Here is a 12,500-nt window from a genome sequence, read left to right as displayed (position 1 = left end):
CGGCGGGTTATAGTTATAAACATAGCTTTTCCGTCGCGTGTCAGTCGCTTGTTTTCTTTTGCCTGGACGGGTGTGCTTGCAGATAGACTCGGGAAATTAAGTTGTTGCGCAGAATTTTCAGGACCGAACCGAAAATAAGGAGAAAAGAGGAGAAAGAATATGAGATGATGATAACAGAGGTGAAAGAAAAACAAAAATTAAAAGAACAAGGGACATAATTCATCTAGCGTGTAGGTTGGGAAAGTCCAAAGGCCTATTGATTTAAAAAAGGGATATATAATCTAAAAAAAAAAAAAGCCACAAGAGAATATAATGTGGTATGAGGATGATCAATGATATTAATAGTAATAATAGTCGCAGTAGTATGAATAGTATTATTATTAGTAATAACAGTAGTAGTAGGATTTTTTGCTGTTGTCATAATTGTTTTTGTTTTAGCTGTAATAGTAGTAGTGATAAATCAGTTCGTAGTTATAACAGCAACACTAGTAGTACCAATAAGAAATCAGCCTTAATAATAACAGGGATATCAATAACAAAAAGGAATATGAAGAACAAAATAGAAAGAAAATAGTAAAAGAAAAGATAAATCAGCTCGCGGTCAGGCTGAGGAAAGCGTCAATAATAATAATAATGATGATGATAATAATAATGATAATGATAATAATGATAATGATAACAATAATAATAATGATGATAATGATGAGTATGATGATAATAATGATAATAATAATAATGACAATAATAATAATGATGATAATAATGATAATAATAATGATAATAGTAATAATAACAACAACAATGATAATAACAATAATATAATAATGATAAATAAAGAATGAAAATAATAAGGAGGATGGAGTCCAGACAGAGACAGGCAACGTTTTCACCGCAGGAGCGTCGGGGGCGGAGCGTCGGCATCCTAAACGTTTGTAAGCAGCGTTTTATCAGGATGATCCTCTGGGTTGGCGAGGGAGAACAAAGACGTGTTGTGTTGTTGTTGTTTTTTCTCTCTTTTTTCTATTCATTTTCGGTTATTATCGCTTTGGCTGTTGTCTTTCTTCTCTTTCTATCTTTATTCCGTTTTATTTTCTTTGGATTGTGTGTTTTATTTTTCGGTTTGTGTCTTTCATTCTCTTTTGTTTTTTGTCTGTCTGTGTCTCTGCCTCTCGCCACCGCACTTCTTCCTTCTTCCTCCTTTCCTCCCGTTCTATCTTCTCCACACTCTCTCTTACTTCCCTTCCTTCTCTCTTTCTCTCCCTTCCCTTCACAGCCGTTTTTCTCCCTTCCCCTCCTTCTATACCTCTCCTCTTCCTCTCTTCCCCTTTTGGTCTCCTTCTTAACTATACTCCTTCTTTGCTTCCTCCCTTCCTATATGTTATTGTATTTTCTTCCCATCCCCTTCTTTCTCCCTCTCTTCTTTACACTCGCATCTCCCCTCCTTCTTTTCTCCCATTTCTCCTTCTTTTCTTTTATTCTCACTTTTCCTTCCTCTCTGCCTCTTCCTCCCTTCCCCTGTCCTCTTCCCCCTCTTCCACACCCCTCTCTCTTTCTTTGTTCCCTCACTTCCTCCCATCCGCTCCCATTTTCACTCTCACCTATTCTCTCCGTTCCTACACTTCCTCCCTTTCCCCTCGTTTCTTCACTCCTCTTCCACTTCCCTTTTTCATTCGTTCCCTCTCCCCACGTTTCTTCACTCCTGTTCCCCTCCCTTCCTTCCTCTCTCCCTTTCTCCCCTGTCCCCTCGTTCCTTCATCCCCCCTCTTCCACTGTATTTTCAATTTCAATTTCTTTCTCTCCCTCTCCCCTCGTTCTTTCATTCCCCTGTTCCCCTCCCTTTCTCCCTCAATTTCAGTTTCCTTCTCTCCCTCTCCCCTCGTTTCTTCACTCCTGTTCCCCTCCCTTTCTCCCTCAATTTCAATTTCCTTCTCTCCTCCCCTCGTTCCTTCATTCCCCCTCTTCCCCTCCCTTTCTCCCTCAATTTCAATTTCCTTCTCTCCCTCTCCCCTCGTTCCTTCATTCTCCTCTTTCCCTCCCTTTCTCCCTCAATTTCAATATCCTTCTCTCCTCCCCTCGTTCCTTCATTCCTTATCTTCCCCTCCCTTTCTCCTCGTACCATCACTCCCCCCTATCACCCTCTCCATTTCTCCCTCAATTTCAATTTCATTCTCTTCCTCTTCCCTCGTTCCTTCATTCCCCCTCTTCCCCTCCCTTTTTCCCTCAATTTCAATTTCCTTCTCTCCTCTCCCCTCATTCCTTTATTCATCCTCTTCCCCTCCTTTCTCCCTCAATTTCAATTTCATTCTCTCCTTCTCCCCTCGTTCCCTCATTCCCTATCTTCCCCTCCCTCTCTCCTCGTCCCATCACCCCCTCCCTTTCTCCCTCTATTTCAATTTCCTTCTCTCCTTCTCCCCTCGTTCCTTCATTCCATATCTTCCCCTCCCTTTCTCCCTCAATTTCAATTTCCTTCTCTCCTTCTCCCCTCGTTCCTTCATTCCCCATCTTCCCCTCCCTCCCTCCCCGTCCCATCACCCCCTCCCTTTCTCCCTCAATTTCAATTTCCTTCTCTCCTTCTCCCCTCGTTCCTTCATTACATATCTTCCCCTCCCTTTCTCCTCGTCCCATCACCCCCTCCCTTTTCTCCCTCTATTTCAATTTCCTTCTCTCCTTCTCCCCTCGTTCCTTCATTCCATATCTTCCCCTCCCTTTCTCCCTCAATTTCAATTTCCTTCTCTCCTTCTCCCCTCGTTCCTTCATTCCCCATCTTCCCCTCCCTCCCTCCCCGTCCCATCACCTCCCTTTCTCCCTCAATTTCAATTTCCTTCTCTCCTTCTCCCCTAGTTCCTTCATTCCCCCTCTTCCCCTCCCTCTCTCCTCGTCCCATCACCCCTCCCCTTTCTCCCTCTATTTCAATTTCCTTCTCTCCTTCTCCCCTCGTTCCTTCATTCCATATCTTCCCCTCCCTTTCTCCCTCAATTTCAATTTCCTTCTCTCCTTCTCCCCTCGTTCCTTCATTCCCCATCTTCCCCTCCCTCCCTCCCCGTCCCATCACCCCTTCACTTTCTCCCTCAATTTCAATTTCCTTCTCTCCTTCTCCCCTCGTTCCTTCATTCCATATCTTCCCGTCCCTTTCTCCTCGTCCTATCACCCCCTCCCTTTCACCCTCAATTTCAATTTCCTTCTCTCCTTCTCCCCTCGTTCCTTCATTTCCCTCTTCCCCTCCCTTTCTCCCTCAATTTCAATTTCCTTCTCTCCTCCCATCGTTCCTTCATTCCTTATCTTCCCCTCCCTTTCTCCTCGTACCATCACTCCCCCCTATCACCTTCTCCATTTCTCCCTCAATTTCAATTTCATTCTCTCCCTCTCCCCTCGTTCCTTCATTCCCCCTCTTCCCTTCCCTTTTTTCCTCATTTTCAATTTCCTTCTCTCCCTCCCCTCGTTCCTTTATTCATCTGCTTCCCCTCCCTTTCTCCCTCAATTTCAATTTCCTTCTCTCCTTCTCCCCTCGTTCCCTCATCCCTTATCTTCCCCTCCCTTTCTCCTCGTCCCATCACCCCCTCCCTTTCTCCCTCAAATTCAATTTCCTTCTTTCCTTCTCCCCTCGTTCATTCATTCCATATCTTCCCCTCCCTTTCTCCTCGTCCTATCACTCCCCCTCTTCCCCTCCCTTTCTCCCTCAATTTCAATTTCCTTCTCTCCTTCTCCCCTCGTTCCTTCATTCCCCCTCTTCCCCTCCCTTTCTCCTCGTCCTATCACTCACCCTCTTCCCCTCCCTTTCTCCCTCAATTTCAATTTCCTTCTCTCCTTCTCCCCTCGTTCCTTCATTCCCCCTCTTCCCCTCCCTTTCTCCTCGTCCTATCACTCACCCTCTTCCCCTCCCTTTCTCCCTCAATTTCAATTTCCTTCTCTCCTTCTCCCCTCGTTCCTTCATTCCCCCTCTTCCCCTCCCTTTCTCCTCGTCCTATCACTCACCCTCTTCCCCTCCCTTTCTCCCTCAATTTCAATTTCCTTCTCTCCTTCTCCCCTCGTTCCTTCATTCCCCCTCTTCCCCTCCCTCTCTCCCTCTACTCCCCCCGTACTCCACATGCCACAAAGGCGACCACACAGGAGCTGCTTCTCCTTCTACAATACCCGTTGACCTTCTCGATTCACCCGTTAATGGCCTTGTCTTCTTCCTGGACCTTGCGGTGAAAAGAAGCAAAGGAAGACGAAGATAAAGAAGGAATTAAGTGTGACAGATGATAGTCTCTTGGGGTTTGATTAATCTTGCTTAAGGCGGGTTGATAGGAAAATTTTGGGTTTAATGTATATGTTTATGTATTTTTTTAACCCCTTTATCTTTCTTTTTTTCTGTGTTTTTTTTTCTTGGACATTATCTATTTTATGTTTTCTTCCAATACTTTTCTTGCTCCCTCTCTCTCTCCTCTCTCTCTCTCTCTCTCTCTGTATATATATATATATATATATATATATATATATATATATATATATATATATATATATATATATATATATATATATATATATATATATATATATATATATATATATATATGTATATATATATACATATAGATAGATAGATAGATAGATATAGATATAGATATGCATACATGTATGTATGTATAAGTATATATACAGCTTAGTTTTAAGACAGCATAAGACCTTAGTTACACTGTATAATCGTAATAATTACAAGTTTATCATCAAAATACTATAATCATGATTTGTTTCGTCTTTGCGTTTGTATCATACATCAATTATGTTGCAATTAATACTAATTTTCACATTTATCATAGTTCGCATACGATTTGTAATTCTCATTATCATAACTGTAATAATAACTGCAATTATGATGATGAAGATCATCATCATGTAGATGATTACAGTAATAATGATACTACTAATAATAACAACAACAATGATAATAATATCAATAATTATTGAAACAATGATGATAATTATAATGATGATAAGAATAATGAAATAACAATGATAATGATCATAGTAATGATAACAACAACTATAACAAAATACTAATGAGGATAAGAAGATTATGATGATAACAATATTTATGATAATATCGCAAGAATATTATCATTACGATTATTATCATTATCATAACGTCCATTATTTTAGATTTTATCGTCATTTTTGTTATTTTAATTGGTATTGGTGATATCATTATCATTGCTATTTTCAGTATTATCATTATTCTCATCATCTTTATTATTACCACTGCATTGCTATATTATTAATATCATTGTTCATTATTAAATGTTATATTACTATTAATATTACCATTATTTCTATGATCATTATTGTCATTATATCCGTCCATTTGTCTCTCACTGTGTCCTATTCTATTTCGTTCTTTCTCTCTATTTTTTCTTCTTTCTTTTTGCTGTATTCTCTCTCTCTCTCTCTCTCTCCAAAGTCAGAATCAATTCAAAGTTTCCAAATTCCGCAGTTAGTCTCGAATTATCTCCTCAATTACCTAATATTTATGCACGGATGATAACTAATAACACTCTCCAAGTGAACCGTGACCTATGACCCGAACGCAGAAGGAAAATAATGATGGGCATAATAACACAGTCCCTTGGTGATCTTCACATTCATCATTGTCATCATCTTCGTCATTAGTCCTGTGCCTCGAATCCTTAATGAGGAAGAGGGATTGGACCTTATTAGGAGGCTCCGTGTTCTTCGGGAGGCGGAAAAGGTCCCGACGCCTCTAAAAGAATGTAACAATAAATGTCATAAAGATTTTTATAATCATGTGATATTTGATCTGATATGTGAAATGAAACATTTAGTTAATTATACTATGATGCGGAAAAATGTATGCTTTTGCATAACTATGTTTTATATATATATATATATATATATATATATATATATATATATATATATATATATATATATATATATATTAATATATATACACATGCATATATGCATACATGAGCTTGTTTCTGTTTGTGCATGGGTGAGTGCACGCGCATACAGAACATATCCGCTTTCGTTTGCATACCCTGTGCACAAAACATTCCAGGAACGGCAATAACGTTCTCTCCATTTAGCATTGAGAATTACATCCGCGTCATAATTGAACACTGCGCGCCTTCCTACATGTCCTGCATTCTTTAAATGTTATACAAATAATGTTGGATCTTATCAGCATTACGGTGTTATTATTAAATGCTTTATCATCCGGCTGCACGCCATACCATCGAGGAAGAAGAATACTAATGAAAAGGCAATTTTGAAAAGTGAGAATTAAGTCATATAGGAACGAGTGATAGATGAACGCTGATAGAAGGAAAGACCTTTTATTCCAAATGATAATTGTTCTTTTCAGTCTCGGCTAGAATAAGAATGAACAATGTGGGTTTATACTTACACACCCACACACACGCACACACATACACACACACCACACACACACACACACACATACACACACACACAAACACACACATACCCATATAGATAGATAGATAGATGTGTGTGTGTATTTATCTATCTATCTATCTATCTATCTATCTATCTATCTATCTATCTATCTATCTATCTATCTATCTATATATATGTATATATATATATATATATATATATATATATATATATATATATATATATATATATATATATATATATATATATATATATATATATATATATATATATATATATATATATATATATATATATATATATATATATATATATATATATATATATATATATATATATACATATATATGTGTGTGTGTGTGTGTGTGTGTGTGTGTGTGTGTGTGTGTGTGTGTGTGTGTGTGTGTGTGTGTGTGAGAGAGAGAGAGAGAGAGAGAGAGAGAGAGAGAGAGAGAGAGAGAGAGAGAGAGAGAGAGAGAGAGAGAGAGAGAGAGAGAGAGAGAGAGAGAGAGAGAGAGAGAGAGAGAGGTGACAGAGAAAGGAGGGATGGAGAGAAAGAGACTTGGGCAAGGGGAAAGGGAGAGAGAGAGAGAGGAAGAAAGGTAGGAGGCAATAACAAATGAGAGAGAAAAACAGAGAAATGAAGGAATCATGCTGAACACGCTGTGAAAAACAACAACAATGAAAGGGAAGAATTGGAAAAACACGAATATGCCAAAGGCCTTTTCGATGTATTGCTTCTTTTGGGCATGAAGAAGCATTATAGCGAAGAGGCTGCGGCATGTCCGTGTGTCTTCTTGTTCTTCCTGTCGTTTGATTTATCAGAGAGAAAGAAAGATAGAAGATGAAGAGGGGAAGTGAGAGGTAATTGAGAGGAAGAGAGAGAGAGAGAAGAGGGAAAAGGAGAGAGAGAGAGAGAGAGAGAGAGAGAGAGAGAGAGAGAGAGAGTGAGAAAGAAAGAAAGAGGGAGATAGAGGGAAAGGAGAGAGAGAGAGAGAGAGAGAGAGAGAGAGAGAGAGAGAGAGAGAGAGAGAGAGAGAGAGAGAGAGAGAGAGAGAGAGAGAGAGAGAGAGAGGAGGGGAGAGAGAGAGAGAGAGAGAGAGAGAGAGAGAGAGAGAGAGAGAGAGAGAGAGAGAGAGAGAGAGAGAGAGAGAGAGAGAGAGAGAGAGAGAGAGAAGAGGGGAAAGGAGAGAGAGAGAAGACTGAAAAAGAGGGAGTGAAAGGTAATAATAACTGTATAACTATAAAGACAAGAATAAGATAATATAGGAACGAGAAATTACAAACTGTTTTACAAAAAAGGAAAGATAATCCACGAAAATAAGACCATCACAATTTCGAAATCCGGAAAATAGAACGAAAATTGCACAAGGAAAAATTATGAGAAATATTTTTAGAATTCACTCTATCCCTCTATGTGTGTGTCTTTCTATCTCTGCATCTGTCTGTGTCTGTCTGTTTCTGCATGTGTATATATTTTTCTTTCTCTCCCCATCTGTATGTTTGTTTATCTATATGTCTGTGTTTGTGTGTGTGTGTGTGTGTGTTTGGATGCGTGCGTGCGTGCGTGTGTGTGTATGTATGTGTGTACGTGTGTGTGTGTGTGTGTGTGTGTGTGTGTGTGTGTGTGTGTGTGTGTGTGTGTGTGTGTGTGTGTGTGTGTGTGTGTGTGTGTGTGTGTGTGTGTGTGTGCGCGTGTCTGCGTCCGCACGTGTGTGTGTGTGTGTGTAAATCTCTCTCTATCTCCATCTTACTCGATTCTTTCAATTTTCCTCTCTTCTTCCCCTCCCTCCCTCTTTTCCACGATTCATTTTTTCCTTTTGAAGTTGATCATAATATGAATCTAGATTACATAATTCTAGTAATACCACAAGATATCTGCAATTTATGCAATAACACGTGATGTCTGTAATAAGCGTAACTGTTCATAATTTTCCCGAGTTTGCTTAAGCATTAGATAAGGTGTCGCCCCGTGTAATAGCGATACAGCAAAACAGTGTTTATGAAGATTTAATAATGCCAACGCCAGTCGCATCCAAACACGAAAAATGTTACAGCGTATCTTTCAGAATAACAATGCACAGGACAGATTGCGAGGTCGTGGGAGTAATAAGAAAGGGAGAGAAGAAAAAAAATATACGCTTTGTCTTTTGATGCCTTTCGTAAACCAGATTTCTCTTGGTTTATCACTTGACTAATTTCTGTGTTTCCATGTGCTCCTCTTTGTTATCTTTGCTTCTGATGGTGCTACAAATGATCGAGATTGCTTGCCAAGCATATCTATTTCCATGTACTTGTATGGTAAGCGTGTGAAAATGATATGTATGCATCTGAATGTCATTTTTGAATGTCCAGGTTGATATATTTTCTTTCAACCTTGTATCTTTTGCTTAGTCGATTAATTACCTATTATTTAATTATCTACCATTCATCTTTTCTCTCTATCTCTCTCTATATATATATTCAACTTTTACCTTTACTATTAATTTCCAAATGATTCATCCATATGTCTGTTTGTTTGTCTATAGCATATATTAGGTTGCCGTGTCCCATTCCAACAGGTGTAGTATGCATTGTTATTGCATTGTACTATGCATTACTATTATTTTGCATTATTTATTGGTATTACACTGCACTGTATACGAGTTATATTATATAACATATTACCACAATATTTTCCTACTCATTACTGCAGTATACAGTATAATCACAGTGTACTATCTATTCATATCATACTATACTGTGTATCGCTTACACACTACATTATGAATTACCGTTACATTGCTATGAAATTGATATGAATTACTAGTAACAACTTTTTACTACCTATCATTATTAAGCCTGCTATCTTTATTTACTACTAACTGTTACCATCTTATTGCAGATTTGACTATCGTTGCTACTATTACTACGACATTACCTTTTGCTATTGTTATATCAGTTACTGCCACTATGTTGTTGATTCATTACCACCTATTCACTTTTTACTACCCATTTACCTATCACATCTACCTCCCTCCGTCCCTAAACTACCTCCCCCTCCCATCCCTTCCCCCACACCTTACCCTACCTTTACCCGTCTTGCCCAAACCTAGACTTGAAAGGCAGACAAAGGCGAGGTAGACTTCCTTACCTTATTTTTGAAGTTGGGGTCGCAGCCGAGGTCAATGAGGCGCTCGATAAACTGGCTTTTATTCTCACGGGCTGCGTACATCAGCGGTGTGTAACCCGTTGCCTGGAATAGTAAGGAAAAGGCGTTAGGTGAATGGAGAGGCTATTTTCAGATTTTCACCCCCCCCCCTATTTTTTTTTCTTTCTTTCTTCCCTTTTTTCGGTGGAGAGTGATGGTGCAGAGTTTGTTGTTGCTTTTGTGTGTGTGTGTGTGTGTGTGTGTGTGTGTGTGTGTGTGTGTGTGTGTGTGTGTGTGTGTTTATATTTATATATACATATATATATATATATATATATATATATATATATATATATATATATATATATATATATATATATATATATATATATGTATGTATGTATGTGTATATATATGAGTATATGTATGAGTAAATATATTTACATATGTATGTGTGTGTATGTATGTATGTATAGATATCTATAGACACACGCACTGCACACAAACGCACACACACATATATATATATATATATATATGTATACATATATATATATATATTATATATATATATTTATATATATATATATGTATATACATATATATGTTTATATATATATATATATATATATATATATATATATATATATACATATATATATATAGATATATATATGTATGTACATGTATATATATAAACATACACACATACACAATCACACACACACACACACACACACACACACACACACACATATATATATATATATATATATATATATATATATATATCTATATATGTATTTATATATATTTATATATATATATATTTATATTTATTTATATATATATATATATTTATATATATATATATGTATATATATATTTATATATATATATATGTATGTATGTATATGAATTTATGTATATGTGTGAGTATATATATATATATATATATATATATATATATATATATATATATATATATATGTATATGTGTGTATATATATATAATTGATTTCTATTTGTGCGTGTGCAAATTGATTGGCAGATACATACATAAATAGACAGAAAAGTACTGCCCCCAAAAAATTCCCATAACGCTATGCGAAAAAATACAACCGCAAAGAGTCGGTCATCCTCGCATTTTCTCCCGCAATTACCAACACTCGCGCGCGTGACCAGAGATCGGCCGGTCATTAGTGCTTCTTGCATCATTAACGTGATGATTGCGGCTGATCGGTTTCTTCGGTGCGGCTAATTGGAGGGAATACTGTTATGGGTAATTATGGGTTAAGTGATAGAGATGGCACGCTAGGGGAGGCATTTGTTACTCGTGCTTCTGGGTCTGTGTCTATATCTATGCATCTGTCTCTCTGTCGATATAGGTAGATATATAGATGGATTAGATATAGACAGAGATATATAGACACATATATAGCTATATAAATAGGTAGATTGATAGGTATGTAGATACATAGAGAAACGGGTAGGTAGACAAACACACAGATAGAGAGACAGACAGATAGAGAGAGAGAGAGAGCGAGAGAAAGGGAGACAGACAGACAGTCGTACACATTAAGATATGCCAAAGGAACCGCGCGGCATATTTCTGAGTATTTAACGTCGACAACACAACAAAATCTCTGTTTATCACTCGGCCATTTTAACCTTAAATAGGCCATTACTCATAATGATCATGCATCAGTTTAAGATAACCTGAAATAATTAATCTATTATTCTAATCATACATCAGTTTCAGACATTTAAGGTGTTTTGAAAATTCAGTATCTTTGTATTTTTGTGTTTATAGAATGCGCGACTTTTGCTTAAAAAGGGAGATTAAGAATGAGGAAGGAAAAAAGAAAAGTTGTTTACACTTTGCATAGCCGAACAACCTGTCAGTCTCCATGGCATTGTTATTGGATGTGCTTGATTCATTGCCTTTCGTCAAGATGAATCAGAACCCCCTCCCCTACCTCTAATCCCCCCTCCCTCCCACCGCCGTCGTTCACTTAAAAGCATGCGAGAACTCCCCTCCCCTCCCCTCCCCGTTCCCTTCATCCTAACCGCCCCCTTCCCTTTCCTCCCCGCTCCTTTCGTCCTCGCCTCCCCCCTTCCCTTTCCTCCCCTTCCCTGCCCTTTCTCTTATCTACCCTACCCCCTTCCCCCTTCCCTCCCCTACTCTTAATCCCCCCCTCCCTACTCTCTTCTCCCCCTTCCCTCATCCCATTCCTCCTCTATGTCCCTATTTCTCCCCTCCTCCCCCCCCCCAAAGGGATCTCTTCACCGCCCCAAACACAAGCAGTTCTCGACACTCTGGTAATAGACTCACTCACGCTAAACTATTATTATTCTTACCCAAATTTCTCCTCCCTCCCCCCCCTCACCCGTCTTCCTTTTCATCTCTCCTCTCTCTCTCTCCTTTTCTATCCCTCTTTTTCTGTTTGTCTGTATGCCTCTCTCTCTCTCTCTCTCTCTCTCTCTCTCTCTCTCTCTCTCTCTCTCTCTCTCTCTCTCTCTCTCTCTCTCTCTCTCTCTCTTGTTCCATCTCTCTCTGCTTCTCTTTCCTCCTACCCACATAATGTTTTTCATATTCTCTCTCTCTCTCTCTCTTTCTCTCTCTCGTTCTCTCTCTCTCTCCTTCTCTTTACTCCTACCCACATAATGTTATTCCAATTCTCTCTCTTTCTCTCTTTCTCTCTCTCACTATCTTCCCCTTCATTTTCTTTTGATATCACTTCTCGGTCAAGCTTTCTATCCGTTTCTTGGCCTCATATTTTCCAATTTAACCTTCCTTTTCCCCCAATTATCCTTTCCCTTCCCTATCTTTTTCACCTCCTTCCTCACCACTTCCCCTTTCTTTCCCTTACTTTCTTCCTTATTTACTCCCCCTCCCCCCTGTCCCTTTTCCATCCTATCCTTGCACCCCTCTCACTTCTCTTTATTC

The 12,500-nt window shown here is 38.5% G+C and overlaps 1 protein-coding gene across 1 annotated transcript in view; it reads right to left on the bottom strand.

Annotated features, from left to right (window-relative positions):
• nompC (no mechanoreceptor potential C) overlaps positions 1–12,500 on the bottom strand; it is a 165,431-nt gene that overhangs the window by 123,938 nt on the left and 28,993 nt on the right. The window contains exon 2 of the mRNA XM_070142222.1: positions 9,554–9,655. Within this exon, the coding sequence (XP_069998323.1) occupies positions 9,554–9,655 (102 nt within the window). The remainder of the gene's footprint in view (positions 1–9,553; positions 9,656–12,500) is intronic.

The sequence above is a fragment of the Penaeus vannamei genome, chromosome 29 (assembly GCF_042767895.1).
Source record: "Penaeus vannamei isolate JL-2024 chromosome 29, ASM4276789v1, whole genome shotgun sequence".
In the NCBI taxonomy this organism is placed as follows: Eukaryota; Metazoa; Arthropoda; class Malacostraca; order Decapoda; family Penaeidae; genus Penaeus; species Penaeus vannamei.
The sequence above is the reverse complement of the archived record's forward strand: the minus strand, read 5'-3'. Positions and strand labels throughout refer to the sequence as shown.